This window comes from Stylophora pistillata, chromosome 3 (assembly GCF_964205215.1).
Source record: "Stylophora pistillata chromosome 3, jaStyPist1.2, whole genome shotgun sequence".
Classification (NCBI taxonomy): Eukaryota; Metazoa; Cnidaria; class Anthozoa; order Scleractinia; family Pocilloporidae; genus Stylophora; species Stylophora pistillata.
In genome coordinates, this window is record NC_142521.1 from 38,272,958 (window position 1) to 38,300,684 (window position 27,727).

The 27,727-nt window shown below is 41.5% G+C and overlaps 1 protein-coding gene across 1 annotated transcript in view; it reads right to left on the reverse strand.

The window, feature by feature from the left end:
- The window catches only part of LOC148735996 (uncharacterized), a 34,716-nt gene extending 18,967 nt beyond the window's left edge, over nucleotides 1-15,749 (reverse strand). The window contains exons 1-5 of the mRNA XM_088751674.1: nucleotides 15,303-15,749; nucleotides 14,799-14,833; nucleotides 14,341-14,497; nucleotides 14,028-14,185; nucleotides 12,114-12,286 (exon numbers count right to left, since the gene is read on the reverse strand). Of these exons, the coding sequence (XP_088607800.1) occupies nucleotides 12,114-12,286; nucleotides 14,028-14,185; nucleotides 14,341-14,497; nucleotides 14,799-14,833; nucleotides 15,303-15,747 (968 nt within the window). The 5' untranslated portion in view covers nucleotides 15,748-15,749. The remainder of the gene's footprint in view (nucleotides 1-12,113; nucleotides 12,287-14,027; nucleotides 14,186-14,340; nucleotides 14,498-14,798; nucleotides 14,834-15,302) is intronic.
- Between the last annotated feature and the right edge of the window lie 11,978 nt (nucleotides 15,750-27,727).

A 27,727-nucleotide genomic window follows, 5' to 3' on the forward strand; every position in this document is an offset into this window, starting at 1 on the left:
TATAAAACAAGAAGAATCTAATCCTCCATCTTTGCAAAACAAAAGTAAGGAAGCGACTCATATGAGCTCTAAACAGGCTTTGCCAGCTAACAACGTGCCTGAAGCATCAACTGGTGACCTTTTGCTGTCACAATCTGCCAATCATCAAATAAGTAATTTTCAGTTGTTAAGAAGGAAAGAAATGATCCTTAAGATGGACATTAATGCTGTGGTACAAGTAATACCTGAGACGAGCAAAAGTCCCAGCAACAACGTCATAAGGATGGAAAATCGTGTTCAAAAGTTGAATGGTTACATAGAGTGTTACAATGAGGTAAGAGAGGAAATTATTGCTCTTTTTTCTGATGATGAAGTTGCTGAAGAAGCTCAAAAGTGGATAGACTATCAACGAGTGATTGATAATGCTTTCGACATAGCTCAAGAGTATATATCTAAACAAGCAATTTCCAAAGCAGACGAACAAACTAATTCGAGTTCAGCGGAGCACAAACAGTCACATTTAAAATTACCAAAACTTGAGTTACCCAGGTTTGATGGAGATGTTTTAAAATTTCAAAGTTTTTGGGATCAATTCGAGGTTGCTATTCCTGATAATGACAATGTGCCTGCCGTTCAAAAGTTCACCTGCCTGCGTTCAGTACTTGAAGAAATTGCTTATCACACAATCGAGGAATTTGAAGTCACTAGTGCTAATTATCAGCATGCTGTTGATACTCTGAAACATCGCTTTGGTAGGAAAAGAACAATTATTTCATCTCTAGTCATGTAGATTATCTAGCTGCCAAGGTCAAACGAAGGGGTAGAGGTTCTGCGAGATCTCCATGACACGCTAGAGAATCGGATCAGGGCACTGGAGGCCCTAGGCGAAAAGCCAAGGACCCATTCTTGTATCCTCCTTCCAATATTGGAAACCAAACTTCCACGTAAGTAATCCGAGAAATGGGAATTAGAACTAACTGACACCAAAGAAGAAAGTGTTGATCTCGAACTTTTCTTCAAGTTCCTGAATAAACAAGGGATTTCCAAGGAGGCCGGGAAAAGAAATGTTAGTATGATTAATGAGAATGGTGGAACAACCAGTAGAAGTGGGGGACGGGACAAGTATGGAACTGGGGTAAGAAACACCGGGAGAAATTGTTTTCAGCAGCTGCTCTACTGGCAAGAGAGACAAATCGGAGAAGTTATGCAGCTTCCCACGTGTGTAAGGAGCAGGGACATGAAACCCTTAAATGTCCAGAGCTTGAGCGACAGTCAGTTGACAAACGTAGGCAGTTAGTAAGGGAGAGCCGGCTGCGTTTTAACTGTTTAAAGCCTGCAAATACTTTCCACTATTCTTCAGTCTGCCGCCAATCCAGGTGCAAAGTTAAAGGATGTGGCCGGCGTCATCACACTATACTTTATGGTGACTGGGATCCTACCACGGAGGTAAAGAGACATACAACATTAAGTGGATTCGTGGTTTCGTACAACTCCAAGATGCAACAAACCCTATTGCAGACTGGGACAGCCATGCTGGTTTCAGACGGTTTCCAGAGAGCTCCTGTAAGGGTTTTGTTTGACTCAGGAAGCCAAAGGTCTTATATCACCAAAAAGGTTGCCGAATCATTTGCCCTTGATAGACCTTCTGAGGTCCTTAGTGTATCCATGTTAGGGGGAGAAACCAGTCAAACGAAGAGAATGAAGAAAGTCAGGTTCTCACTCGCCTCTGTTCAAGAAAACATTTCAATGCCAGTTAGCATGAAGGCCCTCACCATTGACAAGATCTGCACACCACTAGAACCAGTGGAGATCAGGTTAGAAGACTACCCCCACCTACAGAACTTGATACTTGCCGACTCGTACCCTCGTGGACCAGTTAACGTCGATACTTTGATAGGAGCAGACTTTTAATTTTCATTTATGAGTGGTAAATGCAAGAAAGGGTAAACCACCCATGCTCCCACTGCAGTAGAGTCAACACTCGGATGGATTGTAGGAGGATCCAATCCATCCACACGATAGACATCCATGCTGTCTACCGTGTGCATTGATCCAGTCACCGTTATTCTTAAGCAGCTTTGGGAGCTGTAATCTATTGGAATTGTTGATAAAAGAAATGCACCTTTGTCCTTAGAGGAAGAGGACTCTGTTAGACAGTTCAACGAGGGACTGGAGTTTGATGGTAAGTGTTACGAAGTACCGCTGTTATGGAAAAGCGATGCTCTGCCATTCAAGTCAAACTACCTCCAGGCAGTCAAGAGACTTGAGAGTGTCGAAAGACAGCTTAGAAGAAACCCAGAGAGAGCCAATGCTTACAAGGATGCCATCAAACTAATACGTAGATAAGGGATTTGCCGTTTAAGTAAAGAAAGCAGTTGATGATAACGAGAAGGTCAGGTATCTATCTCATCACGCAGTCTTTCGAGGGGACAAGAAAACTACAAAATTCCGTGTTGTTTTTGATGCTTCAGCATATGACGAGCATGAGGTATCTCTCAACGATTGTATTCTGTCAGGGCCAGCACTTCAATCTTACCTGGTATCAGTATTACTTAGATTCCGAGCACGTAGGATTGCGCTTATGGCTGATGTTGAAAAGATGTTCCTCCAGATCAAGGTTGACAAACGAAACCAGGACACCCTACGATATCTTTGGAGGGATCTACAGAGTGATAAACCACCGAGAGTGTACAAGCTGCAAAGGTTGGCATTTGGTGTTAATTGTAGTCCATTCCTGGCCATTGCCACAGTTCAAAGCCATGCGAAGAAATGCAGTTAAGAGTTCATCAAGGGAACTCTTTTCGAACATGTACGTGGGTGACTGCTTTAGTGGTGCTGATGATGTTGAAGCTACTGTGAAGTTGCAGCAGTCCTTGAGTGCGATGATGGAACGAGGTGGATTTAATCTGACAAATTGGGCCAGTAATTCAAAGAAGGTCCTTAGCCACATTGTAGAGCAAGATCAGGCAGAGCCCAGTACTATTGATTTCAATTCAAGGGAGCCACTCAAGGCACTGGGAATATGTTGGAATACACTAACTGAATGCTTCCTCTTTAACGTGCCACCAAGTACGCTGGCTGTTCGTGACCCTGAAACGAAGACAAGTCTATTAAGCACTGCGTCGAGGGTTTTTGACCCCATGGGACTAGTCACCCCATTTACAATCAGAGCGAAAATGTTGTTCCAAGAACTATGGCGGAAGGGTTTACAGTGGGAGGACCAGTTGGATGAGGATATTACTAAGCAGTGGAGGTCTTAGAAATCAGAACTTTCGCAGTTGAGTTGTATCACCATTCCCCACTATTTCATGGAAAACATTAGATCAAGCTCCAGAATAGAGCTCCATGGCCTCGGTGATGCTTCACCTAAGACATACGGTGCGGTAGTCTATATCAAGTGCTTGGATGAAACAGGTCATGCATGAACACATCTTGTCATGTCCAAATCAAGGGTGGCTCCCGCAAAGGCTGTATCGTTACCGAGATTAGAGTTACTTGCAGCTGTTGTTAACGCAAGATTGCTAAGGTTTATCGTAGAATCCCTAACACTCAAAGTAGAGCAGGTAGTGTGCTGGACTGATAGCATGGTAACTCTTCAGTGGATCAGAGGTTCAAGTAGCCAGTGGAAGACATTCACAGCAAACCGCGTTGCTGAGACTCAGTTCACATGGGACCCACACCATTGGAAACACTATTCAGGGGAGGACAATCCTGCTGACTTACTGACACGTGGAGTGCCTGTAAAGGTCTTAGCTGATAGCAAGTTGTGGTGGAGTGGACCGTTCTGGTTATTTTCTCAATGCCTGCCTGAGCAACGAGAGTTGCCAAACGAAATGACCGAGTCTGTGGAGAGAGAAAGAAAACAAAAGGTGACAAGAACCTGCGCGTTGATTACTATGGACCCGGTGATTAATCCATCTCGATATGAGCAATGGCTGACGCTAATCAGGGTAACAGCATTTGTTGTTCAAGTTGATCGGGCCTTTAAGTCAGGAATAAGTGCAGATTCCAAAGAGCTGTCAGCGGAGGAGCTGAAAGATTCCAAGTTGAGGTGATACCGGGAGATACAACAGGAGGTGTACCAAGGCTGAAGGAAGGACCTTCCTTTACCAAACACTAGTGCTATATTGAAATTGGACCCTTATTACGACAAGAGAGATCACTTGCTGCGGGTAGGAGGTAGACTGCAGAACTCAGACTTGCCAGAGGGTACCAAACACCCAATAATCTTACCAGATGAGCATGCGGTAGTTGAAAAAATCATACAAAGTGTGCACAAGGATTTACTTCATGCTGGACCTGAGGGTACTCTTTTGGTTCAACGACAAGAGATCTTGCTCACCAAGGGACGTTGTGAAGTTAAAAGAACCCTGGGAAATTGCCTTGTTTGTCGACGTCAACGAGTTTGGCCATGTTCACAGAAAATGACGCCATTGCCATCAGAGAGGGTGTCACCGGCTCCAGCCTTCACTCACGTCGGTATAGACTTTGCAGGGCCATTGTTTGTACGAGGGTGTGCCTCCCCAGAAAAGGCTTACATTTGCATCTTCATTTGTGCCTCCTCCCGCATGACGCATCTAGACCTTACCGGTGACTTGTCGACGAATGAGTTCTTTCAGACATTTCTCCGTATGATCAGTACACGAGAGCTCTGGAGAACCATTTGGTCTGACAACGCGAAGATGTTCAAACGTGCTGACCACGAGATCCAACAGTTGTTCACACAAGGGTCATCTGTCATTAAAGGATTGTGGGACAGGATAGATCAGGAAGAGCTCCAAGCCAAATTGACCTCAAAGGGAATCAAATGGAAGTTCATCGTCGAGCGCTCGCCTTGGCATGGCGGCTGGTGGGAAAGGCTGGTGCGTTCAATGAAGGAACCTCTTCGCAAGATCTTGAGCAAAGCGCTGTTGTCCCATCAAGAGTTAGCCACCATCCTTACCAGAATTGAGGCCGTGATTAACTCGAGACCGCTCACCACAGTAAGTTACGACATAAGAGATCTAACGCCTATGACACCAGCACATCTTGCTATTGAAAGATCCCTGTTTAGCTTACCGGATTTCGTAGATGAAGTTTCATCAAAAAAAAGCACAACGAGGCAGCGATATCTGTACCAGCAGAAGCTTATTAACCATTTCTGGCAACGCTGGCGTAGAGAGTACTTGCTGCAGTTATCTGTCAGAAACAAGTGGGTGAATGAACAACCAGCCCTCAAGACTGGAGATGTAGTGCCGATTTCTGAAGACAAGGTGTCGAGAGGAAAGTGGCCGATAGGAAGAGTTGAAAGATTGCTTCCTGGAAAAGACAGCTTGATTTGTATTGTTGTTTTGAAGACAAAGAAAGGCCCTCTAAGGAGACCTGTGCAGAGGCTACAACGTCTGGATGCGAGCAATACTCAATTTGGAAGTGGTGAATTTGGTGACAGCAGTGCTTACGGTGGGGAGTCTGTCACTCGAAAGTTCAAGAAAAGGGTGAGGAAGAAACAAGTTACACAAAAACCAGTGTCAAGTCTCCTTAAAGTATTGGAGAGGCGGGGAAGATGTTCGGATCCGGACCCACAGCCGGAGGACATCATGCCCCCCAGTGAGACTGGACTTGTGCTGAGACCACCCAACCCAGGACATTTTTTGTTGCGTTACTATTATGGTATATAAAAACATGTGCTTTTCGCTTGAAGACATTTTTAGTAGTCTGAACAAAACATGTTAGTAGTCGAACAAAACAACCTCCACTCAGGAAAGTTAGAGTTCTTGGCTTTGAAGTAGGCCAACTGTGAACATTTTAGGGACTATCTATACTATGCACCGTCATAGTTTACACGGATAGTTTCCCCGGATAATATTAGTTTACACGGATAATAACTTTCCTGATATGACATGGCTACATACAAGCTGTACAGGAACAAAATTTTAAGCCTTACTTACCAGAGTAAAAGACTCTACTATCAATCCTATTTTAGTAGCAACCTAAGTGATATGAAAAAAACTTGGGAGGGAATTAACACTTTAATAAATAAGCACAGAAAGAGTAAGCTCCAGCCTACTCTTTCTGTGCTTTATTTGTATTATATTTATTCTGTGCTTACTCTTTCTTATTTATTATGTATTTTTATTTGCTCGTTTATTTATTTATTTAATTGTTGTGTGTATCTGTGAGTGTGTGTGTGTGTGTGTGTGTGTGTATGTGTGTGTGTGTGTGTGTGTGTAATATGTGTGAGTGTGTGACAGGCTGTAGAGTGTCACATTCGCTCCGGCGAAGAGCTAACGCTCGAAACGTCAGCTTTTATAATCGTTACGGTGGCCAATTTACAATTTCAACTTTGTTGATATATCCAAATTATTTCGTTATTTCCACCGACGCAGCCCCAAACAGTTTCTTTCGAAACTATCAGCCTTTATACAGTGTCAGTTTAGGTAGCCCGCCTAGAATAGCTTTGCTAACTGTGGGCTACAAAGGCCTTTTTTTCTGTAATTTCAAAATAAAGTCAATAATAATCCTCTAACCTATGTTTTATCGACAGCGAAACCTTATTCAACGAGACATCGCTGGGTATCCGAACTAGCCGATTTCAATTTTAAGATCAAGTACAGGCCTGGATAAGTGAATAAGGATAGTGACACCAGATTCCCTTTGGACATTAACCTGTACATCCCTTCCTGTACACAGGAAACTTCCCAGGATGTGATCAGCTCAGTCCTGTCCAGTGTAATGGCACGTCAGAATGGCAATGTAGTTGGGATAAGAGCAGTAAGTAATGGAACGAAGGCATTGAACCTGGACTCTGATCTTATCGATTCCAGAAATTGCCTTAAAATCGAGCCTCAAGTCATCCTGGCAGCCCAGAAACAAGACCCTAGTATTGGCAGAGTTCTAACATGCAAATTGAATGTCCGGAAACCAACAATACATGAAATTGCTAAAGAATCTCCGTATACAATAAAGTTGCTATGTGAATGACCTAAATTGAATATCGGAAGCGATGGACTGCTATGAAGAAAGAGTGGACAGAATTTACAGCTAGTGTTACCAAAGCAGTTTCACGGCTTGTTCTACAAGGAACTACGTCAAGACATGGGCCAATTGGGAACAGAGAGGGTACTTCAGCTAGCCCGTGAACGGTTTTACTGGCCCCACATGCAGAGAGATATTATGCACCTCGTGACCCAGATGTGCAGTTGCCTGAACGAAAAGCGACCAAATCTTCCAACACGTACCCCTCTCCAACCTCCTGTGACTAATGCACCGTTTGAGTTGATATCTATTGACTACTTGCACCTTGAAAGAAGCTCTGGCGGACATGAATACATTCTGGTAATTGTTGACCACTTCACTCGATTTGCACAGGCGTATCCCAATAGAAATAAATAAGCTCGTACAGCAGCCGACAGACTCTACAACGATCTCAAGCTCCGATTCGGATTTCCAGCTCGTATTTTGCGTGATCAGGGAAGTGAGTTTGAGAACAAGTTGTTTCACCGCTTACAGCAGTCGTGTGTGATGATACGCTCCAGAACCACCCCCTATCATCCACAGAGTAATGGTAAAGACAGATTCAATCAGACCTTGTTGTCAATTTTAAGAACATTACCTGAAGAAAAGAAATGCAAGTGGTTAGAGTATGTGTTCAAGGTTGTACCTGCCTGCAACTGTACCAAGAGCGATTCAACTGGGTATTCCCCGTTTTATTTACTATTTGGCAGATCACCACGTTTGCCAGTAGATCTGATATTTGGGCCTTCACTGGAAGAAGCTAGCGCCACTCACACAGAATATGTAGACAAATGGAAGTTTGCTATGAAGGAAGCATATTCACTGGCTCTAAAGAACATCTCGAGGTCTGCAACTAATGAAAAACAGTAGTATGACCGCAAGGTGAGACTTTCAAAGTTGAAACCCGGGGACAAAGTGCTGGTCCGAAATTTCTCCGAGCGTGGTGGACCAGGGAAACTCTGGTCGTATTGGGAACAGCAAATACGTGTCGTTATTGAGTAGAAAGAAGGTCTACCCATCTTCAAGGTAAGCCCAGAGGGACAGCCAGACAAGTCGAGTGTACTGCACAGAAATCTCCTAATGCCATGTTACTTCCTCGCCGCTGAAATTCAGGAGTCTGTGCCCCAGTCAATTCGAGGAAGGAGAGTCCATGCTCATACTGGAGGACATAATGAGAGTGACAGTGGAGATGGGGAGGAAGAGGACCTCTCTGGGCTTTTTCCCAGGGATTTGGACAGATTACCCCATCTATCATCGACGACAGGACGGTCAGAATGCACTGAAGATGAGGTAATACTTGAGAGTATGGGGAAGGGTGGTGAAACTTCATCTAGTGCTCTCGAACCAGAACAACAGCCAGAATTGGACTCTGAACGAAATCAACCACCAGAATTGCATCCTGAACCAGAAAAACAGCCAGAATTGGACCCGGAGCCAGAACAAAGGTCAGAGTGGGAAGGAGATCAAAACCCTAGTAGATCCCAGCGTGTTCGTCACCCACCAAAAGTGTTCACATATAATACAATGGGACAGCCAACCATCTGCAGTGCCTAGACTGGCTCAAACCTTGTACCTAGATGGTGTTATCCACCTTCTCAGCCACCCTGGATGTCAGCTATGCATCAGTACCATCCACTACCCTGTTATGGCTCTTTGGTGTATTTCCCTTTTATGCAAATGATGTACGCTTGATGCACCCAGATTCATTTACTTTATTGAACTGTTATAAACGTTGTGGTTAAACGGATTGCAAACAGTGAACACTGCTGTAGCACATGTCCCAGCGGAAATTTTCAAAAAAGAGAACGGGAAAGTGTGTGGCGTTATGTCATGTAATGTTATGTTATGTAATGTTATGTAATGTAATGTTACGTTATGTTATGTAATGTTATGTTATGTAATGTTAGGTTAGGCAATCTTTACGAGCAGATCAACGGTGTGGCCATGGGTTCTCCATTGGGCCCACTTATGGCAAACGCATTTCTCTGTTCCATTGAAGAGAAACTAGATCAAGACAACTAGCGCCCTGAATTTTACAGAAGGTACGTGGATGACACGTTTGCTATTGTCACAAGTGTACCAGCGGCAGAAGATTTATTATCAACGCTAAATAACTGCCATCCGTCCATACCCTTCACCATGGAGCTAGCATCTGGAAACAAGTTACCTTTTGTCGGTATGGAAGTGCTCAAGAAAGGCTGTAAACTAGAAACTAGTGTTTATCGGAAACCAACAAACACAGGCCTACTGCTTCATCACCAGAGCCACGTCGATAAAGGTACAAGAAATCACTACTCAAGACCATGTTGAATCGTGCATTCCGCCTGTCGTCCACATGGGAGTCCTTAAAATCTGAATGTGATCATCTAAAGATGATGTTTACAAATCTCAAGTATCCCGACCACCTCATCAATTCCACCATCTCTCACTTTGTTACCTCAGCTAGGTCGGAAAACCCTGGAGTGCAAGCTCAATTGTCCATCAACGAAAATGCTGTTCACCGAGTGGTTTTGCCTTTTAAAGATCAAAAGTCAGCTGACGCAGTGAAAAGGCAATTATCAGAGCTAAGCAACAAAATCGATCACACCCTTCAACCCGTGTTCAAGAGTCGCAAAATCTGTGAAGGTCTCAGAATGCGTGAGCCTAAACCTCCTATAGTTAGCCAACAATGCGTTGTATATAACTATAAATGTGATCTGTGCGATGCAGAGTACGTCGGGTACACCAGCCGACATTTACATCAACGTATTGATGAGCACCGTAATTCAGCCATCGGCAAACATCTAAAGAACGACCACGGCCTACAAACCATCGGCGACCTGACCAAGCATTTCAACGTACTTAAAAAGTGCACCGGGAAACTGGACTGTTAAGTTCATGAAATGCTTTTCATAAAGAAGATGAAGCCCACTTTCAACAAACAATCGGATTCCATACGCGCGAAGCTATTTATTTAATAGTTTACATTTATGAACTCAACACGCGCAATTATCTATTTAAATTTTTAAAAAAAATTTTTAACTTTTTACGTTTGTCACCTTCGTACGGTATAAATTAACTATTCATTTTTATTCTCTTCTCACTTGAGAATGATGACATGGAGTCATCGAAACGTTGTGTGTTTTTGTCGCTAATATTTATTCTTAAATGTCTAACAAAATCCAATGTCATTCGAATGTTATGTAATGTTATGTAATGTTATGTTATGTAATGTTATGTTATGTAATGTTATGTCATGTACTGTTATGTCATGTAATGTTATGTAATGTTATGTTATGTAATGTTATGTTATGTTATGTAATATTATGTTATGTAATGTTATGTTATGTAATGTTATGTTATGTAATGTAATGTAATGTTATGTAATGTTATGTAATGTTATGTTATGTAATGTTATGTTATGTAATGTTATGTTTTGTTAGGTAAACCGTTAGGTGACATGACGAGATAACCTGACCTCGTGCGAAGAGATGTTTTTTTAATAAAGAATAATTTGCCATTTTACAGCGGACAACAAAAGCGCCATCGTCAAATTATCCTGGAACTTCTTATCGCTACACTTTTAATACTTCATAACGACACAAACATTTACGCTTGAATGGGGGAGGAATGGAAACTCGGTCCAGTCCTAGTATTTCCACGTCCAAAATGGCGGGCCCTATTGGCATCATCCCATGTCTCGTGAGAAATATTTCATTTAAACAGCAACAATATTTTTTGCCATTAAACTCTTTTGACTGTGGATTCCCTCTTTGTTGGATGGTTCCATTTATTCAGTTCTAAAGTACCTAAGACCTCTGGTGGATCACAAGTCACCTAGACGGTGCTCTCTGCAGCACGTAAGCTTATGCATGCATAGCCATACTCGCTCAGTGATGGGTATTTGAGAGAGCTATTTAGTCTAATCAAAGATCAGACGTAGATCATCTTTTAACGATCGGTTTATTCTGAGCTTAGTGGTTAAGACCAGGTTAAGGCCACTTTATTTTCACTTAAAAAACGGCCTGACAAAATATAGAGACTTTGCATGCTTGGAGTATGATATGTATAGAAATATGGCCTAAAAACATAGATATGAGAAAATTCAAGCATCTTCGAAAAATATTGTCATATCTAGCTCAGAACATCATCATCAAGACTCTATGATGGGTACTAGGTTTTCATGTAGAAAAAAAGTAATACCTTTCTTTTGCTAAACCGTTAGGTTTTTGTAGTGCTAATCAAAGGCTTCTTACAGCATTTGTAAGCTATGAGTCGAGGTATTTTAAGATAATGACAATGATTTGGCTTTAATGTTTTATCTTAACTCATCAAATACAAAATAAAGGCTTTATGTCAAGAATTAAGTCAGTTTATAGCATGAACTATGCTCAAAATTCCATTTTGCTTGGCCCTAGAGGAGCTCAGAGAGTTTGCCAAAAACCTATCAAACCTAATGAGCCAAATTTTCTCAACTGATTTTGATAAATGGGTGACCGAAGTACATACTAGATTTGGTATGAGATTTATGCAAGAAGGCAGGTGAATGTTACGGTTTTTCGAAAAATGGCAATTTAGGGTAGTGATTTTGACCTCAAATTTGACCTACATTTAGCCCCAGGCCCCCTCTGTCTAATCGCTTGAGAACGAAGTTATATTTATTAAGTAAAAGCTCCACTTCAGTAGAGTCCATGGTCAAATTCATTAAGCAGCACAATCTACAAATGGAGTTTTATAGCACTTTCAAACTTTCAAAATGCCACCTAAAGGGATGAATTTTTAGTGCTCCATAGGCCTCAAATGGCAACACCCCCCCCTGAAACTCCAGACCAAACAGTCAGAAAAGTGAGCCAAACTGGCTTTTGAAATATTTTATCACACTCAGATTTTGTGCCAAGTTTCAACCGAATCGGTTGACCACCACTATTGGCCCCTGGAACACTTTCTCAAACAGGGACACTTCAAGCATTAACAGAACAGCTTGGACGATGGGCCATCAATGAGTTTGAGAATGCGCATAAAAGCTCGCTTCCCGCCCGTTCAGTGGAAATAAAGTATATCAGGTCCTATGAGTGATAATGTAAAACAGTTATGTAACTTAGCGGTACCTGGGGCAGACTGAATGGTTCTTAGATTTCAGATCATCTCTATTCAAAGGATACTCAAGATCTTGAAGATCGCTTCTTTTCGGAACACCCTTTGAATTGTAAATCAAAAGAGAAGCCAACAAGATTGTTAAAACAAGCGTCTGGTTATCATTGCGCTCCTCTGCCGAGCATGCATCAATTCCCTCAGAATCCAATAGCACCACTCTGTAGGTACAGCCATTAATGTCCTAAAACAGTTAAATGAAGTTCGGATATAACGCTCGCTGTTATTGGTTGAAAGAGTGTGCTCTATCAGAGTACAAAACACGAGCCAGAGCTGTCACGAAATCTGCCAATTTGTGCAACATGTATGTCTGACCATTTCTCGGTCTTCCCTCTAGCTTTTCTGAACGCGAAATTTCCGAACTAGCGAGCCGGCAGGTAAAAACGGAAGAGCCAAACAAAGGTTTCACGGTAAACATGTCAAGCGCCGTAACTGACGTTATTATAACGTGAGCAGAGAAGAAAATCCTCGGAAAGAAAACGAAATGGAGAGTCCGAGTTTTAAAGGTTTTCACGCTCAGTTAGACTATAAGTTTACGTACGATACGAAAACTCAAACACAACAAACACTTCCGCGTTCAAAAACAAAACAGAAATAAATAGGAATTATGAAAAATTAACCAAACTGGTATCACTGTTGAAATTCATACAAATCAAGATGGCGTTAGAGCGACTGCGATCATGCCGAGGACCATCGCGGTTATCTCTGGTTATTGCGGTGAAGCAAGCTTCAGAAATTACATCGTCCGCTTTTCAAGAGAATAACTAAGTGCTTGCTCTGATATTCTTTCCGATGCGTTGAGTAGAAGGCCACATCAATCACTGCAGCCGAGTTTTACGGCGCTGTCATCCGGAGCAATTTTCATGTTTCTGTGATTATTCGGCTCTCTTTCATTCATAAAAGCATAGTTAACTATGATAAAAAATACACATTGAGCATTTTGGTTTCTATTTTTCATGTAAAAAAACCTGCGTATTTTTATGAGCCATTTCGGCTGGAATTCACTGAGCCATTCACTGAACATTAAGACTAAAAAACCCCAGACAAGAGTGAAAATTCGAACTTGTGAACTTTGATGGTTGACATTTTTGACACCATATCTTTTTCAACGAATCAAATCATTTGAACAATTCTAACAAGGATTCTGATTGGCTTATTGTAGCGCGTTTGGTGGGGATATAGAGGACACTGACGTCTCTATTGTTCGCCTTGTAAGTATGATTTTGTTTTTAAATAAAAGCAAAGCGTGGGGAATTTAACGGATTCTATGTAATAAAACAAAGAGAGAAGCCTTAACTTTGCTCTTTTCTACTGTAAAGCACTCAGGAAGCGCATGGAACACTCAAGAAGTGGTGAGAAACACTCGACTACATCTTGAGTTCATCCCTACACTCGTGCCGCTTGACGCTTTGTGCGTGTTTTACGACGGAACAAAGCACAGTCAAGACTTCTCTATTTTTAAAGTAACTACAGCGTTGCTGGGGTGAAGTCTCTTGTGCATGGCCTCTCTCTCTGTTCATTTACCCTGCAAACGATGGAGATAGCGACCAGAAGGGAAAGTCTCCGGCGTTGCCAGTATGTTATGGAACGGCGTAGATCCCTTTCTGAGTAAATTAGATTTACATGTCGCCTTAAATTTCTTTTCTACTTGTTTTCCATTCTCAACAGTATCACACGATCTAATGGCGCACGCTACCATCTTTACTGGCGCTAAAGAAACGTACATTTCGAATTTGTAAACACCGCAATTGCAAGTTATTTTACAGCCGGTAAAAAACGCAGCAGGTTTATTTCTGATCGACTGCTTCTACATCAAAAGTGACTTCACCTAATACCGGCTATGGCTTAGCAACGATACAAGTGTATTAACTCTTTGATGACGTTTTAAGTTTAATGTGATGCTACACCTATCATTTTCTCCAAACCTGCATTTTCCCTGGTAGTATCCAAATCCAAAGTCCCACGGTTTTGGGATCCATTATGTGCCCCACGGGGAAGACTTCGTCTTGATCAAGCGTTTCGCTTAAAATGAAGGACTTGCCACCTCTGTATGATCCAGTAATTGCCACTACACAGATAGGCTCTGGAATTAAATATGTGAATCAACTAATTTTCGATAGGGCTATTAATTTTGTGCTAATTCTTTAACTCTACATGTGGCTTTACGCCCACTCTTCGAGTCTCGTGAAGCATCGCAATAGTGCAAGCGAACATCAGAGGAATGTAAATTGGACAAACCTTTAATTTTTCTCAACTCAGCAAACGCTTCTTCTACAACATAGAAATCACCACGAGCTCCTTCAAGCTTTTGGATTTCCCCTGTTTCTGCATTCCATTTGATATTGGCAGGAAGGCAAAGAGGAATCGCTTTATCTTGTACTTTATCTATCTCTCCCTGTAGGAAATCAATTGAGAAAAGAAGATAATGATTTCAGAAGGTTGTTCTTAGTACACGGTGAACGGATACGCTGAGATTTTGTGATCAGGTGAAGTATTAAATGGTTGAAGCGGATGAAATGCCATTTAAGTTACGTGGCAGGAAACACTACGTTAGCAGTGGGAGATTTGTGAAAATTTTTAGAGGATGACCACATCCACTTTCACAGCATACTGAAGAAGTTGCCAAGTTAAATTAAGATTAGTACAGAGTACAATAGTATAGACCTTTTACTACCTTTTTTTAAAGGCATTCTTACCGAAATTGACGAAACTATTTTTCTCTCGGCCCTACCTGAAAGCGGAAGAGTATAGATTGTAACTTAGTGAATATCAAGCAATAGTAAAATCCTAACGCGAGTCACGCCGTCTCCTGATAAGATACACAGTCATGCCGTTGCCATTGCCGTTACCGATGCCGATGCTATTGTCGCTGCTGCCACTGCCGAAAACGGTGAAAAATGCAGGTTTACCTATCACTTCCGCAAAATTCAATGCGAATCTATGGCCCCAATGCGAAGATATGTTTAAAAATTTTTACATAAAGAGCTCTCTTTCGCAACCATAGAGGCTTATTTTGAAGCAGTCTCGATTGGTCAGTCCAGGCTTGAGAAAAAAAGGTAGTCTATGATGGCATGACAAAAATGACATATTGCAAAGACCAAAGTTATTTTAACCTAAGGTTATCCAGGAATTTTTTTTATTAATAACCAGAAAGAGAAAACCATTACTCTGTGAAGAAAGTTATCATAATTGACCTCTACCTTTCTCAAAATAGGCCTTGGCCTTCTTATACTCCTCTTCTTTGACAGTTGTTTGAAGCCTCAACTCCGTAAGGTTTAGGTCCTCTAGAAGCTCTCTTGTCACGAAACACTTTTGCACTACTTCACCAAGGTGGCCAGTCTTGTAATCTACCCAAAGTTCTTCCAGGATCTTGAGGGAAACGCACCACACGGTTATAACCAAGCTTCCTTTTTCATGTCCCCCATATATAACTTTACGCATTTCTCTCATGTAAGTCAAGAAAGCGGTATGTTCATTTTCAGTCTGGGGTGGTGACGTCTCCAGGTAGTTTTTCGCGATGTAAACCAAGATTTGTTCATTTAAGTGATGATCCCTCGGTACTTGATCATGTCCAACAACTGCATCCAAAGACTGGTTGGGTTCCGGTCGATACTCCTTGAACTCTACGTCAACCCTCACTTCCATTTTAACTGTTGATTAAAGAATCAATTGTTTTTAAGAACGTAAACATCCTAGATCTTCTTCGTCGAGCTCTTTTGGAAATGGCTAAGATTTCTATTTTTTTTAATCCTTGCCCTCTAGAACATATTAACTAGCCAAAAATCCGAAACCAAGAACTGGAAAGATCTACGAGAGCTCTAAGACTTATGAATATTTTGACAAATAATAACATTAACGGTCTTTGATGATTTTAGGAAGGTCTTCCTTTTATCCCTTTCTGCATTTAGCAAATAAGGAAAGAGCGTTTATCGTTCAGTCGGCTCTGCGTATTTCTTTGATCAGTTGTACAAATGAACCTTTCAGTTATACTCGCTTCTTTAATTTGGTCAGTTGTAACCATCACTCGGTCACTCATATGCACTTATTAGGTTCGTTGTAATGATCACTCTGTCTGTTGGAATCACTTATTTGGTCTATTTGAACGTCACCTTGTCAGATACGCGCACTTATTTGATCAGTTGTTAACATCACTCCAAACGTTTTGCGCTCCTATTCGGTGGATTGAGGCTATCAGTCGGTCAGTTGTACGCGCTTATTCAGTCAGTTCCACGCATCACTCTGAAAATTGCGTGGACTTATTTGGTCAGTTTCAATTATCTTTTGGTCAGTTGTTAGCACTTCTTCAGTCAGTTGTACGCATCTATTCGATCAGTTGTGAACATCACTCCGTCAGTTACACGCTGGCCGTTGTGTGCATTTATGTGAACAGCTGTATACCTTACCAGGTAAGTTGATTGCACTTATTTGACTGGCTGTGAAATCCCTCGGCAAATGTCACAGTGATAATACTAGACAATTTATTTATTTTATGACTGTTTCTAATTTTTGAGTTAACTGGAAACATTTTCATCTGGTACTTTATCAAAAGAGCCCATTTGGGTATTTATAGTATTTGCACATCGTGTACGGGTCTCAAGCCCTGTTAACAACAGAAAACCATTATTTTCAAAAGATCTGTCGTATAGGTTAAACAAAGTAAATAGCTCAGTGTGAATGTGTAACTCCTCCACTAAAACTAACTTGTCGTGATACCAATACATCAACGATGAAAGCTCACACAAAGTAATATGTGAACTTATTACTTTATATATATATATATATATATATATATATATATAAATATTATGAGAGGAAAAAAGGACGTAACTACATTTCCCGACAAGCCTGTTTCGTGAATCGCTTCACTCTTCAGGGGTTTAATTTTAACCCCTGAAGAGTGAAGCGATTCACGAAACAGGCTTGTCGGGAAATGTAGTTACGTCCTTTTTTCCTCTCATAATATTTATTCTGCTCTGCTTCAACGTATTGAGCACTGTTCCACGCGAAAATCGACTTGCAGACTTCCTATATATATATATATATATATATATATATAAAGTGTGACTTGATTTTCGTAGAACAGTGCTCAATACATAGAAGTAGAGCGAAGTATATATTGTGGGAGGAAAATCCCCTGATGAGTGGGCGACCGCGAAACAGGCTTGTAGGGATGAACTTGTAGTTTACTTGTCTTTTTCCTCCCACAATATATATATATATATATATATATATATATATATATATGTATGTATATATACAAAGTAATAATTATAGCGCATGCTCGCTAGTTTACTCTAGTTTGAGCACTCTGGCATGGCTTAGACGATACCACAAAGGTTGGGTCGTCTGGGGTGACCGTCTCGGTTCTCCCCCATCCTAGCATCAGCACTGCACTGATGAGGCCCAGAAGGCCGAAACAGTTATAAGCTTCTCGGCCTTTTAGCCTATGAAAATCAGTATTCTCTTTTCTCTTTCAGTTTTGATAATGGACAGCCAGGAGAGCCAATTTAATGAGCAGTTCACCAGTACCACCGACGGAACCTGGACAACAGCGTCCGAGCTTGATGTCCCGGAGGCCTTAAAACTCCTTGAAAACAGTGGTGTGCGTTTTAGAGGCGTACCATTTATGGGCTCAGGGCAAACCAAGATCATCAAAGACCGGTCAGTGTATTTTTCCGTGGATACCTTGGTTACCTCCCAGACTATTTTGGAGAGCTTTGATGCCGCTGGTATTGACATTGATTCAATCGCCACAATCCAGAAGAAAAGTTCGAACAAGTCCTGGGTAGTCTCTTTTGTATCGCGAGCGGCGAAGGAGGCTGCTCTTGAAACCCCATACGTTGAGATCGAGGGGCTGAAAACCTTTCTTGGCGACTGCGAGAACCGTCTTGCAATTGTGAAAATATATGAGGCGCCAGCGGAGCTGCCGGATACGGCCTTAATTGGCCGCCTTAGCCACTATGGCCGTGTCCTCAGCTTCCGCCGTGATCTAATCGCGCAACATATCGAAAACGGAGTGCGAACGGCCAGAATGAATATCGCTCACAAGATCCCAAATACTATCCGCGTGGCCGGTGAGACGATACGTATCTGGTACCCGAACCAGCCTAAATCGTGTAGAAACTGCGGTGATGAGAGCCATTTGGCCAGGGAATGCTCAACAGTTCGTTGCTTTAACTGTGAGCGCCCTGGCCACCGTTCCGAAGATTGCGAGGAAGGGGCTAAATGTTCAGTTTGTTTGTCAGACGAACATCTCATTGACAGCTGCCCGTTCGTTCTCTTCAGCGCAAATATTGATGCCGGTGCGAAGGTAGAGAAAACGGAGGAACAGAAGAAAATGGAGCGGGATGAACGACTGAAACGCATGAAGGAAAAACGCGAAAAGGAAGACAAACGTAAACAGGACGAAGAGCGAAAGAAGCAAACGAAGGAAGAAAGGAAACAGCCCCCTGAGGGACGCGACGAGCGACAAAAGGACTCAGAAAGAAAAGACGAGCGAAGGGATGAACGGCGGGATGAGCGAAGAGATGAACGGCGAGACGAGCGAGGGGACGAACGGCGGGATGAGCGAGGGAACGAACGGCGAGGTGACCGAAAGAATGATCGAAGAGATGAGCGGGAAGAGAGAAGAGGCGACCGTGACCGCTATCGCAAGCGCGATGACCGAGACAGATCTTCTCGCCGCGATTATTCAGATACTGACAGCGACGACGGATGGGAAAGAGTCAGGAGAAGGCGGTACAGACATTAATTTATCTATTAATTTGCTTATCTATTTATTAACCAAACTCGATGAGTAAGCTTAAAATAATTTCTCTAAATGTGCGAGGACTCGGGTCTTCTAGAAAAAGTAGGAAAATTATTCAAGAATTAAATTATTCAAAGTGTGACATATTCTTTTTACAAGAGACACATGTCTCATGTAAAAAACAAGCGGAGGAATTCGAAACACTCTGGCGCGGCAAATGTCTGTGGTCCTTTGGGACTGGCAGGTCTGCCGGTGTTGCCATCCTCTTTTCTCTAAACTTCCCAGGCAGAATTATCCGTTTTTTGACCGATTCCGAAGGAAGAATATTGAGCTTACTCATTGACTACTATAATTCTAAACTAAATCTAGTAAACATTTACTCTCCCAATACTATTTCGGATCGTAAAAGTTTTTTCTCTTGTCTGCACAATTACTTTCTCCCCCAAGGGGATCTAGTGATCGGGGGAGACTTTAATTGTGTAGACAATGTCCTAGATAAATTAAATTGTTCCGCCATCCTATTGTCTGATCAAAAACTTCTCCGATCCCTTTGTGCTGACTTCTCACTTACAGACATTTGGCGCAAAAACAACCCGCGCAAAGTAACTTTCACCTGGTCTAACAAAGACCATACCCAGGCATCTAGAATTGACCGCTTTCTCGTCGCTAAAGGCTTAACCCTAGTAACGGAATGTAATATTCTTCCATGCGTATACGACCTATCCGATCATGACTTTGTAAAAATTGAACTAACGACTAACCCTTCTAATCACGGTCCTGGAATTTGGAAGTTCAACAGCTCTTTACTCTCAGATGTAGAATTTAAAAACATTATGTCAAAATCGATTAACAACTTTAAGCTTAAAATCCCCGAATTCGCCTCCCTTCGCGAGTGGTGGGATGCTCTAAAAATTGAAATCCGCAAAACAAGTATTTCATACTGTATCAGTAAACAGAGAACAGCAAATGCCAAAAGAATCCTAATTACTAAGCAATTAACCCATGCTAAAAACGCTTTACATTCTAATCGCTTAAATAACCCAGGTGTAATTAGCGATTTGGAAAGCCAATTGTCCTCTCTAATCTCGAAAGAAGCCGAAGGAGCTAAAGTCCGCTCCCGAGCACAATGGTTCGAAGAAGGCGAGAAACCAACACGCTATTTCTTCCGTCTGGAGAAAAAACGAGCTGACATGAATAGTTTTGAATCTTTTTTTGACGAGAACGGTGTCCTCAGAAATTCTCAAAATGATCTTGAAAGAATTTTAACCAATTTCTACAAGAATTTATTCACCAAAGATCCTCTTGATATGCGAATTCAAACTGAAATAATTGACGACCTCGAATTTTCACTGACTGATTATGAGCGCAATCTATGTGAAGGCCCTTTTTCTAATAAAGAATTACTTACTGCATTGGAAGGCCTTCAGACCGGCAAGTCACCCGGTTCTGATGGTCTCCCAACAGAATTTTACTCGTGTTTTTGGAACGATTTGAGCGAATCTCTCCTTTCTGTTTTGAACGAGGCCTTTCTTGCTGGCTCCCTCGCGGATAGCCAGTACGAGGGCCTCCTACGACTCATCCACAAAAAAGATGATCGACGCCTCGCAAAAAATTGGCGCCCAATTTCCTTGTTAAACACTGACTACAAGTTAGCATCTAAAATCATCACTGAACGATTGAAAAAAGTCATGAACTCCATCGTGCATTCAGACCAAACGTGCGGCGTGGTCGGCCGCACTATCTTCTCAAATTTGGCCTTACTTCGTGATGCCCTTGACATGATTGACAAAACTAATGAACCAGGTATTCTCATTTCCTTAGATCAAGAAAAAGCTTTTGACCGAGTTGACCACGAATTCATGATGAGAGTATTGCGTAAATTTGGTTTCGGCCCCTCCTTTTGTGGGTGGGTCGAACTATTTTATTCTAAAGCCTTCTCTAGAATCATTGTTAATGGCTCCCTGTCCCCCCCTGTCCACTTAAGAAGAGGGGTGAGAGACAGGGATGCCCATTATCTCCTCTCCTGTATGTGCTAGTTTCAGAAGTATTATCAACGCAAATCCGTAATTGTAAAGATATTGAAGGTTTCCTGCTCCCCGGAGCAGGGGGCCTTCAATATAAAATATCCCAGTACGCTGACGATGCTACTTGCATCTTAAAATCCGAAAGGTCTCTTTCTTCACTTCTCCGAGTCGTATCAAAATTTGAACAAGGATCTGGCGCTAAACTGAACACGTCCAAATCTGAAGCAATGTGGTTAGGAAAATGGCGAACTAGAATTGAATCTCCCTATGGCCTCAAATGGGTCACTAAAATGAGAGTGCTTGGTGTTTACTTCTCAAACGGCCTCGTCAATGTCAACGACGACAATTGGCGGGCCAAATTAGATAAACTAAGTTCGGTTCTAAATCTTTGGAAACAAAGAGACCTGTCTTTTATCGGTAGAACCTTAATTGTAAACACTTTAGGCGCAAGCCGTTTATGGCACGTTGCTAAAGTCATCCCCCCACCCCGTTGGGTGCACGATAGCTTTAAGTCGATCATTTGGCCTGAAAGGAAAAATGGAAAATGTAAGTCGCGATCGCTGTTGTGCGCCCCCATCCTCTGGGGGCCTCAACGTCGTTAATTTCAAAGCTAAGTGCGCTAGCCTGCGCCTTTCTGTTTTTTCCAGTTTAAGAGATGACTTTGGCACATCCAAATGGCATTACCTAGCTCGATATTTTTTAGGACATAAGCTAACTATTCTAGATCCCCGTTTTTCTTTTCCCACAAATTCTGGCCCCTCTTCCTTCCTTCCTTCCAATTACTACCGGCTTTGTTTAGATAATTTCCGTACCTTGCATCAGAAAACTGGTGCCTTACCTGATTTACTCACCAGTAAGAATTTATATCTTTTGTTGCTTGACCCCGTCTGCGTTGCACCCCGGTGCTCCGGTTTTTGGGCGTCTGCTATGGACCGCCCCATCAATCGTTGGGCCTGGGTGTGGCGCAAGTCTCGCCTAAAGCTAATTGAGAACAAGAAGAACGATCTAATTTGGCTATTGATCCATAGAATGATCCGCGTAAGATATCTCCTAAAGTCTTGGGGATACATCAATAATGACAAATGCGCGATCTGCGGTAAAACAGAAACTATTGAACACTGTTTCTTGGGATGTCCCAGAGTTGTGAAAGTCTGGGACTATTTCTCTCCCCTTTTTCGTGTTCTACTCGACTCCCCCTTCTCTATCTCCCCTACCTCTATCTATTACCCCTTTTCCCTAGACCAATCTACCACCAGTATATCCTTATCTAACTTTCTCAAGGCAACCATCATATATTGGTGTTGGCTTGCCAGAAATAAAGCTACCTTCGAAGGTTCTCTTTTGAGCTCCAACGCGATTATCGACTTAATTAAAAAAGATGTCCAACTCAGAATTCTTAGCAGCGACACCGATACCTTAAGGAATTTTTGGTCTTTTAAAAACGCATTTTGTTCGGCCGATGCTGGTAAACCTGTCTTCTTTCCCTCTCTTGCTCCCCCCTGAACCTTTGTATATAATAAAACTTGTTAAACCTCGCCCATGAGGGGTCCTTACTCCGGGCTACAGGCCCGCGCGCTGTTTGCGCCCCACATGGTCGGGACAAAACTCTTTGTAAATAGAACTTTGTTAGCTCTTACAGGTGGGCGCTTACTCCGGGCTGTTATAGCCCGTGCGCTGTTCGTGCCGCCAGTAAGAGAAAATGTCATTAGTTAATGGAGACCTGTAAATACTTAAGTAACTCATAATTTAATTCGAATACTTTAATCAATTAGAATTGTAAATAGATATCATTGACGAAATAAAACCGCCTGGTCTCCAGGCTTTTATATTTAAAAAAAAAAAAAAAAGTACTGTCTGCAGGTATATATTTATATATATACATTTAACAGTTATTCCACGAGCGTGTGTTGGATATGAGATGATAGACAGCCAACGAGGCGCGTAGCGCCGAGTTGGCTATAATCATCTCGTATCCAACAAGCGGGAGTGGAATAGTTGTTTTATTGAAAAAACGCCCCTAAGATATTAGACAAATATACTCGACTTTTATTTAGTAAGAAGAAAGCGGATGTTAATATGTACAGATATTAGATTATGGTATATTGGCTGATATACCATAATGGCTGAGCCAATAAAAAGTCGTGAATTGCATTATCCAATGATCCAGTTTTTAATAAATATATATATATATATATTTATATAAATGTAAAAAACCTTATCCTTGAATCCTACAATCATATGGAGCTTTGTAAACGATTATTTAGGAAAATAGAAATTAAAACTTGGCACTACAGATCTGTTTCGAAAGGGTTAAAAGTCCTCTCTCTCGTCAGGTGGATAAGACACTAGTTGACTAATGAACGATCCTTTTAAGTAGGTGGTTTGAGCAGCCTTATCAAATATTTAGTTGAGTGCCGGCACGCACTCGCCAGTTCGTTCCTTTTGTTTAGGTTGCCCGCCCCTGTTCTGCATATGATAAAGAATTTTTCAGCTATGCAAAGATTGCATCTCTTTGTGGTATTTGAGTACGGCCTGGCGCGAGCTATTATTTTCCAGGTCACGGAAAACTCCGTTTCAGCATCTTTTAGGGACCAGATATATTTGCTCAACTCTGTTGCGTTCCTTTTGTTCTCATGTCTAAATGAAGCTGTATGATTTCTAAATCTTGTTTTAAATTGGTTCGCAGTAAGGCCGACGTACGTTTGGGTTTCCAAGGAACTTTCAACTGTGGTCTGGTAGACCACATTTTGAATTAGGCAATTGCCACGTAACGGGCAAGAGTGTTTGTCTCTGCAATTGCATGATTTTTCTTGCGATTGAGAATTATTTGCGAGGGAGGACTTGTTGTGGGCGTCGATTCTTCTTTCTAAATTTGGCATGCACGAATAGCTTACTTTCGAAGTGTTCCTATTAAGAATTTTTCTTAGCGAGTGCCCTGGCGAAAAGTGCGGGCACCCTAAACAAAAGGAACCAACTGGCGAGTGCGTGCCGGCACTCAACTAAATATTTGATAAGGCTGCTCAAACCACGTACTTAAATGGATCGTTAGTCAACCACTGTCTTATCTACCTGACCAGAGAGGACTTTTAACCCTTTCGAAACAGATCTGTAGCGCCAAATTTTTATTTTTATTTTCCTAAATAATCGTTTATATATATATATATATATATATATATATATAACTAACTGCAGACAGTACTGTTTCGGCCTTCTGGGCCTCATCAGTGCAGTTTTTTTATGTTTAAGGTGGACGGCCGGGCCCCCGATGAAGGGCGTGTGCAATGCCCGCCGACCAACAGGACTAATCCCACCCATGGCTTGCGTGCAATGCCTTAGGGTTGGGGTCCACCAGAAACGAGGGTCACCAGACACCAAACTCGCTGGGGAATCGAAACCCACCTCAACAAAAATTAACACACTCACACCAAAAATTGAACACACACACTCGATAACTTAAATAACTTATCATCAGTGCAGTGCTAATGCTACGATGGTATCGTCTAAGCCATGCCAGAGTGCTCAAACTAGAGTACACTAGCGAGCATGCGCAATATATATATATATATATATATATATCGCAAGTCATTAATGGAACTCTCTTATATATATTTTATATATCGCAAGTCATTAATGGAACTCTCAGGCCAACAAAGGTGCACCGCGCCAGGAGGATCAATAAAGATTCGCAGTCCAAACCTCACAGCAAACACGAACGTAGAAAGTTTAAAAAATTGCGAGGATGTACAACTTCTGACGTAAAAAATATAAAAAAATTTAATAAAAAACGTTTCGGTAAGAGACCTTCTTCAGTTATTTACAACTTTTGAAATAAAAAAAGAGCATTAAATAGGATCGAAGGGCTAATGATTACGTAATTACAGATAACCACTAATGAACTGGTGCTAGTAAAAAGATAACAAAAAACCTAATTACAACGAAAGCAATGGACAAAATACAAGAAACAAACCCTAAAAACTAAGAGATAAGAATACTAAATATGTTAATATGAGTGGCGTAACCAATAGCAAAGAGGCAATGCGGCGAGCATTAAAAAGGGATGGCCCACTTTTAACTACAACTGTAAACCGTAACAAAATCCCAAAACAAGGCCTTTGGAGCCCGAAAGGGCAAATTAGCAACAAAATCCCTGGAGGGGCCCTTAAATGATACTAACCATAATAAGATCTCTTGGCAGGGCTTCTGAGTCCAATCCACACCTAAAGGGCCGACAAAATCCAAGAAAAGGGCCTTTGAACGATCAATTAGTAGCGCCTAATATAAGATGGAAAATTAATTATAGCAAATTCTATTTTTCGAATGAAATTCCTTTCTTTTATTCAAACCATGAGGTGCCAAAGAGAACAACTGAGCACTCCAATAAGCCTCTTTTGGGATTAAAAGCCTATCGATCTCTATAGAGCCACTAGTGGCCTGTACCTGATCAATGCATTGGAACGAAAAATCGTCCAGGGTGTGTGGGGTTTTGTTAAAGTGTATCGCCACTTCATAAGTTGTTTTGTTTGTGAGCATAGTAGATTTGTGATTTCGAAATCTCACTTTAAAGTCGGTAGTAGTAGATCCCACGTATTGCAGGCGACATTTCTTACAGGAAGCCAAGTAAATCACATTTTTAGGGTCACAGGAAAGTCTAGAGTGAATGATGTAATTTTTGCCCGTCTGAAAGCTGAGAAATGATTTAGATTCAACAAAGAAATTCTGACAGAGGTCGCATCTTTTCTTATCGCATTTAAAGCAGCCATTGTTATGAGGAATGGTTTGTCTCTCGCTGCCAGTTTTAAAACGAGATGGTGCTAACAATTCTTTGAGATTTTTCGATCGACGAACAGATGGTATGATAGAACTTCGAGGAAAAAGTTATTTCAATTTGGGGTTAGATTGCAGAATAAACAATTGCTTTCTGATTATTTTGCCTACGTCGGGAAAGTTAGGATTAAATGTAGTAACATTTCGTTTCTTTTCCACGAGTCCTGAGTAAATTATGTCTAGGGATGGCGGAGGTTTTGGAGAACTGTTCAGAAACTAATTTAGAAGGGTAACCCTGGTTAACAAGGTACTCTTTGTACTCAGCTGTTCTCTCGGCAAAAAAAACTAGCTCAAAACCTAGCTCTCTCGGCAAAAAAGCTAGCTCAAAACATAAAGTTTGAGCTAGTTTTTTATGAGCATGAGCTCCACGTAATTAATCTCAATTTACATCTTATCGATGGATTTATGAGGACAGACGTCTATTCCAAACCTACAGATAGCCATTTATATCTTCCGCCTTCCAGCTGCCATCCTAAGTACGTTTTCAAGGCTATTTTTGCCGAGAGAATTTTTTTATATTTTTTACGTCAGAAGTTGTCCATCCTCGCAATTTTTAAACTTTCTACGTTCGTGTTTGCTGTGAGGTTTGGACTGCGAATCTTTATTGATCCTCCTGGCGCGGTGCACCTTTGTTGGCCTGAGAGTTCCACTAAAGACTAGTGATATATATATATATCGACTTCTCCTAGTCTGTTTATATATATATATATATATATATATATGTATGTATAAACAGACTAGGAGAAGTCGTGGCTGTGAAAAAGTGCTCGATGCGGGTTGCAGAGCGTTTCAACAGCGGTTATAAATTAATGACAGGAAGATCGTTTCACCATTACTCTGAGTTTCACGCAGCTTGCGCTGCGATCGTCAGACGGTTTATTATCGATGGAAAACATACCGTGCTATAAAGTCAATTTATAAATAGAAATTATAGTTAAAATAATAGGGAGCAATTAAGAAGACAAAAGGACCATTTCTATTGGTTTCGCAAGTAAAATTTGTTTTCATGGCGGCACTTGGAAATTAGTTCTGATCGTTTGTTTAATGAAGTGGATTTGTACGCAGTGATAGTGAGGAATTTTTCGGCAAGGCAAGGTAGAGGTTTCATGTTCTTGAATTTCCTTTGTAAGATGCGGCTTTGTGGATTGTCGACCAATGAATGGAATAGGGAGTATTGGTGCTCTTAAGTTCCCAAATGTATTTGGACAGCTCGGTGCTGTTAGCGTAGGCTTTCTTTCGGAATGAGAGGGAATGCTGCGTCTATCTTTTTTTAAAAGAATTTTCTGTTAGGCCGATGTAGTTTTTGCCCGTTTGGTCTTTGTTTGTGGTGACTTTAGCCTTGTAAATTAAGGAGGAAGCGAGGCAGTTGTTCTGTAAGGGACAGGCTTGTTTTACTGTGCAACTAATGATTGATCATCAAAAAAATAACCGAACTGAGCCTTGAGTCGCAAAGGGAGATCTAGAAATGAAAATACCGTTCATGTCTATTTTCGATGGGCCCGAAAAGCGTAAAAACTTTTAAAGACAGTTGACGAATACAGTATAACTCAGGTTGAGAGTTTAATTCTACTTTGAACGTTGGCAGAGGCATGTCCTCTACAGATTTGACTGCGTCTGGGTCTTGTTTTACGCCATCCTCTCCTCTTCACTTTGTGCCTCTTAATGGGTCAGAAGAGCAGGTTTGCTGATACATGTATAGCTTCAGATCCAGAGATGAGTTTTTGCAATAATCAGAGTATTCTTGTCAGAGCTGAATCGATGAATAATGTTGCTTTTTCTTCTGCAGAGCTCTTTCACGATACTGAGGGAACGGAGTACGCAAACCACTCAACGGTGTTACACCGTGAAACATAGCAAAAATATGAACGGAAGGAAGAGAAACAAAATGGCTGTACTGAAATATCCAATTGCCTTTAGGCGTGAAATTATCGTCAAAGAACTTTTAGGGCGAGATGGATTTTTCAGGTTTTTCGTAAACGTAAACTAGTGGCCTTATTTGGGTTGTTTTTGTCCCTTTATGCCATCGATA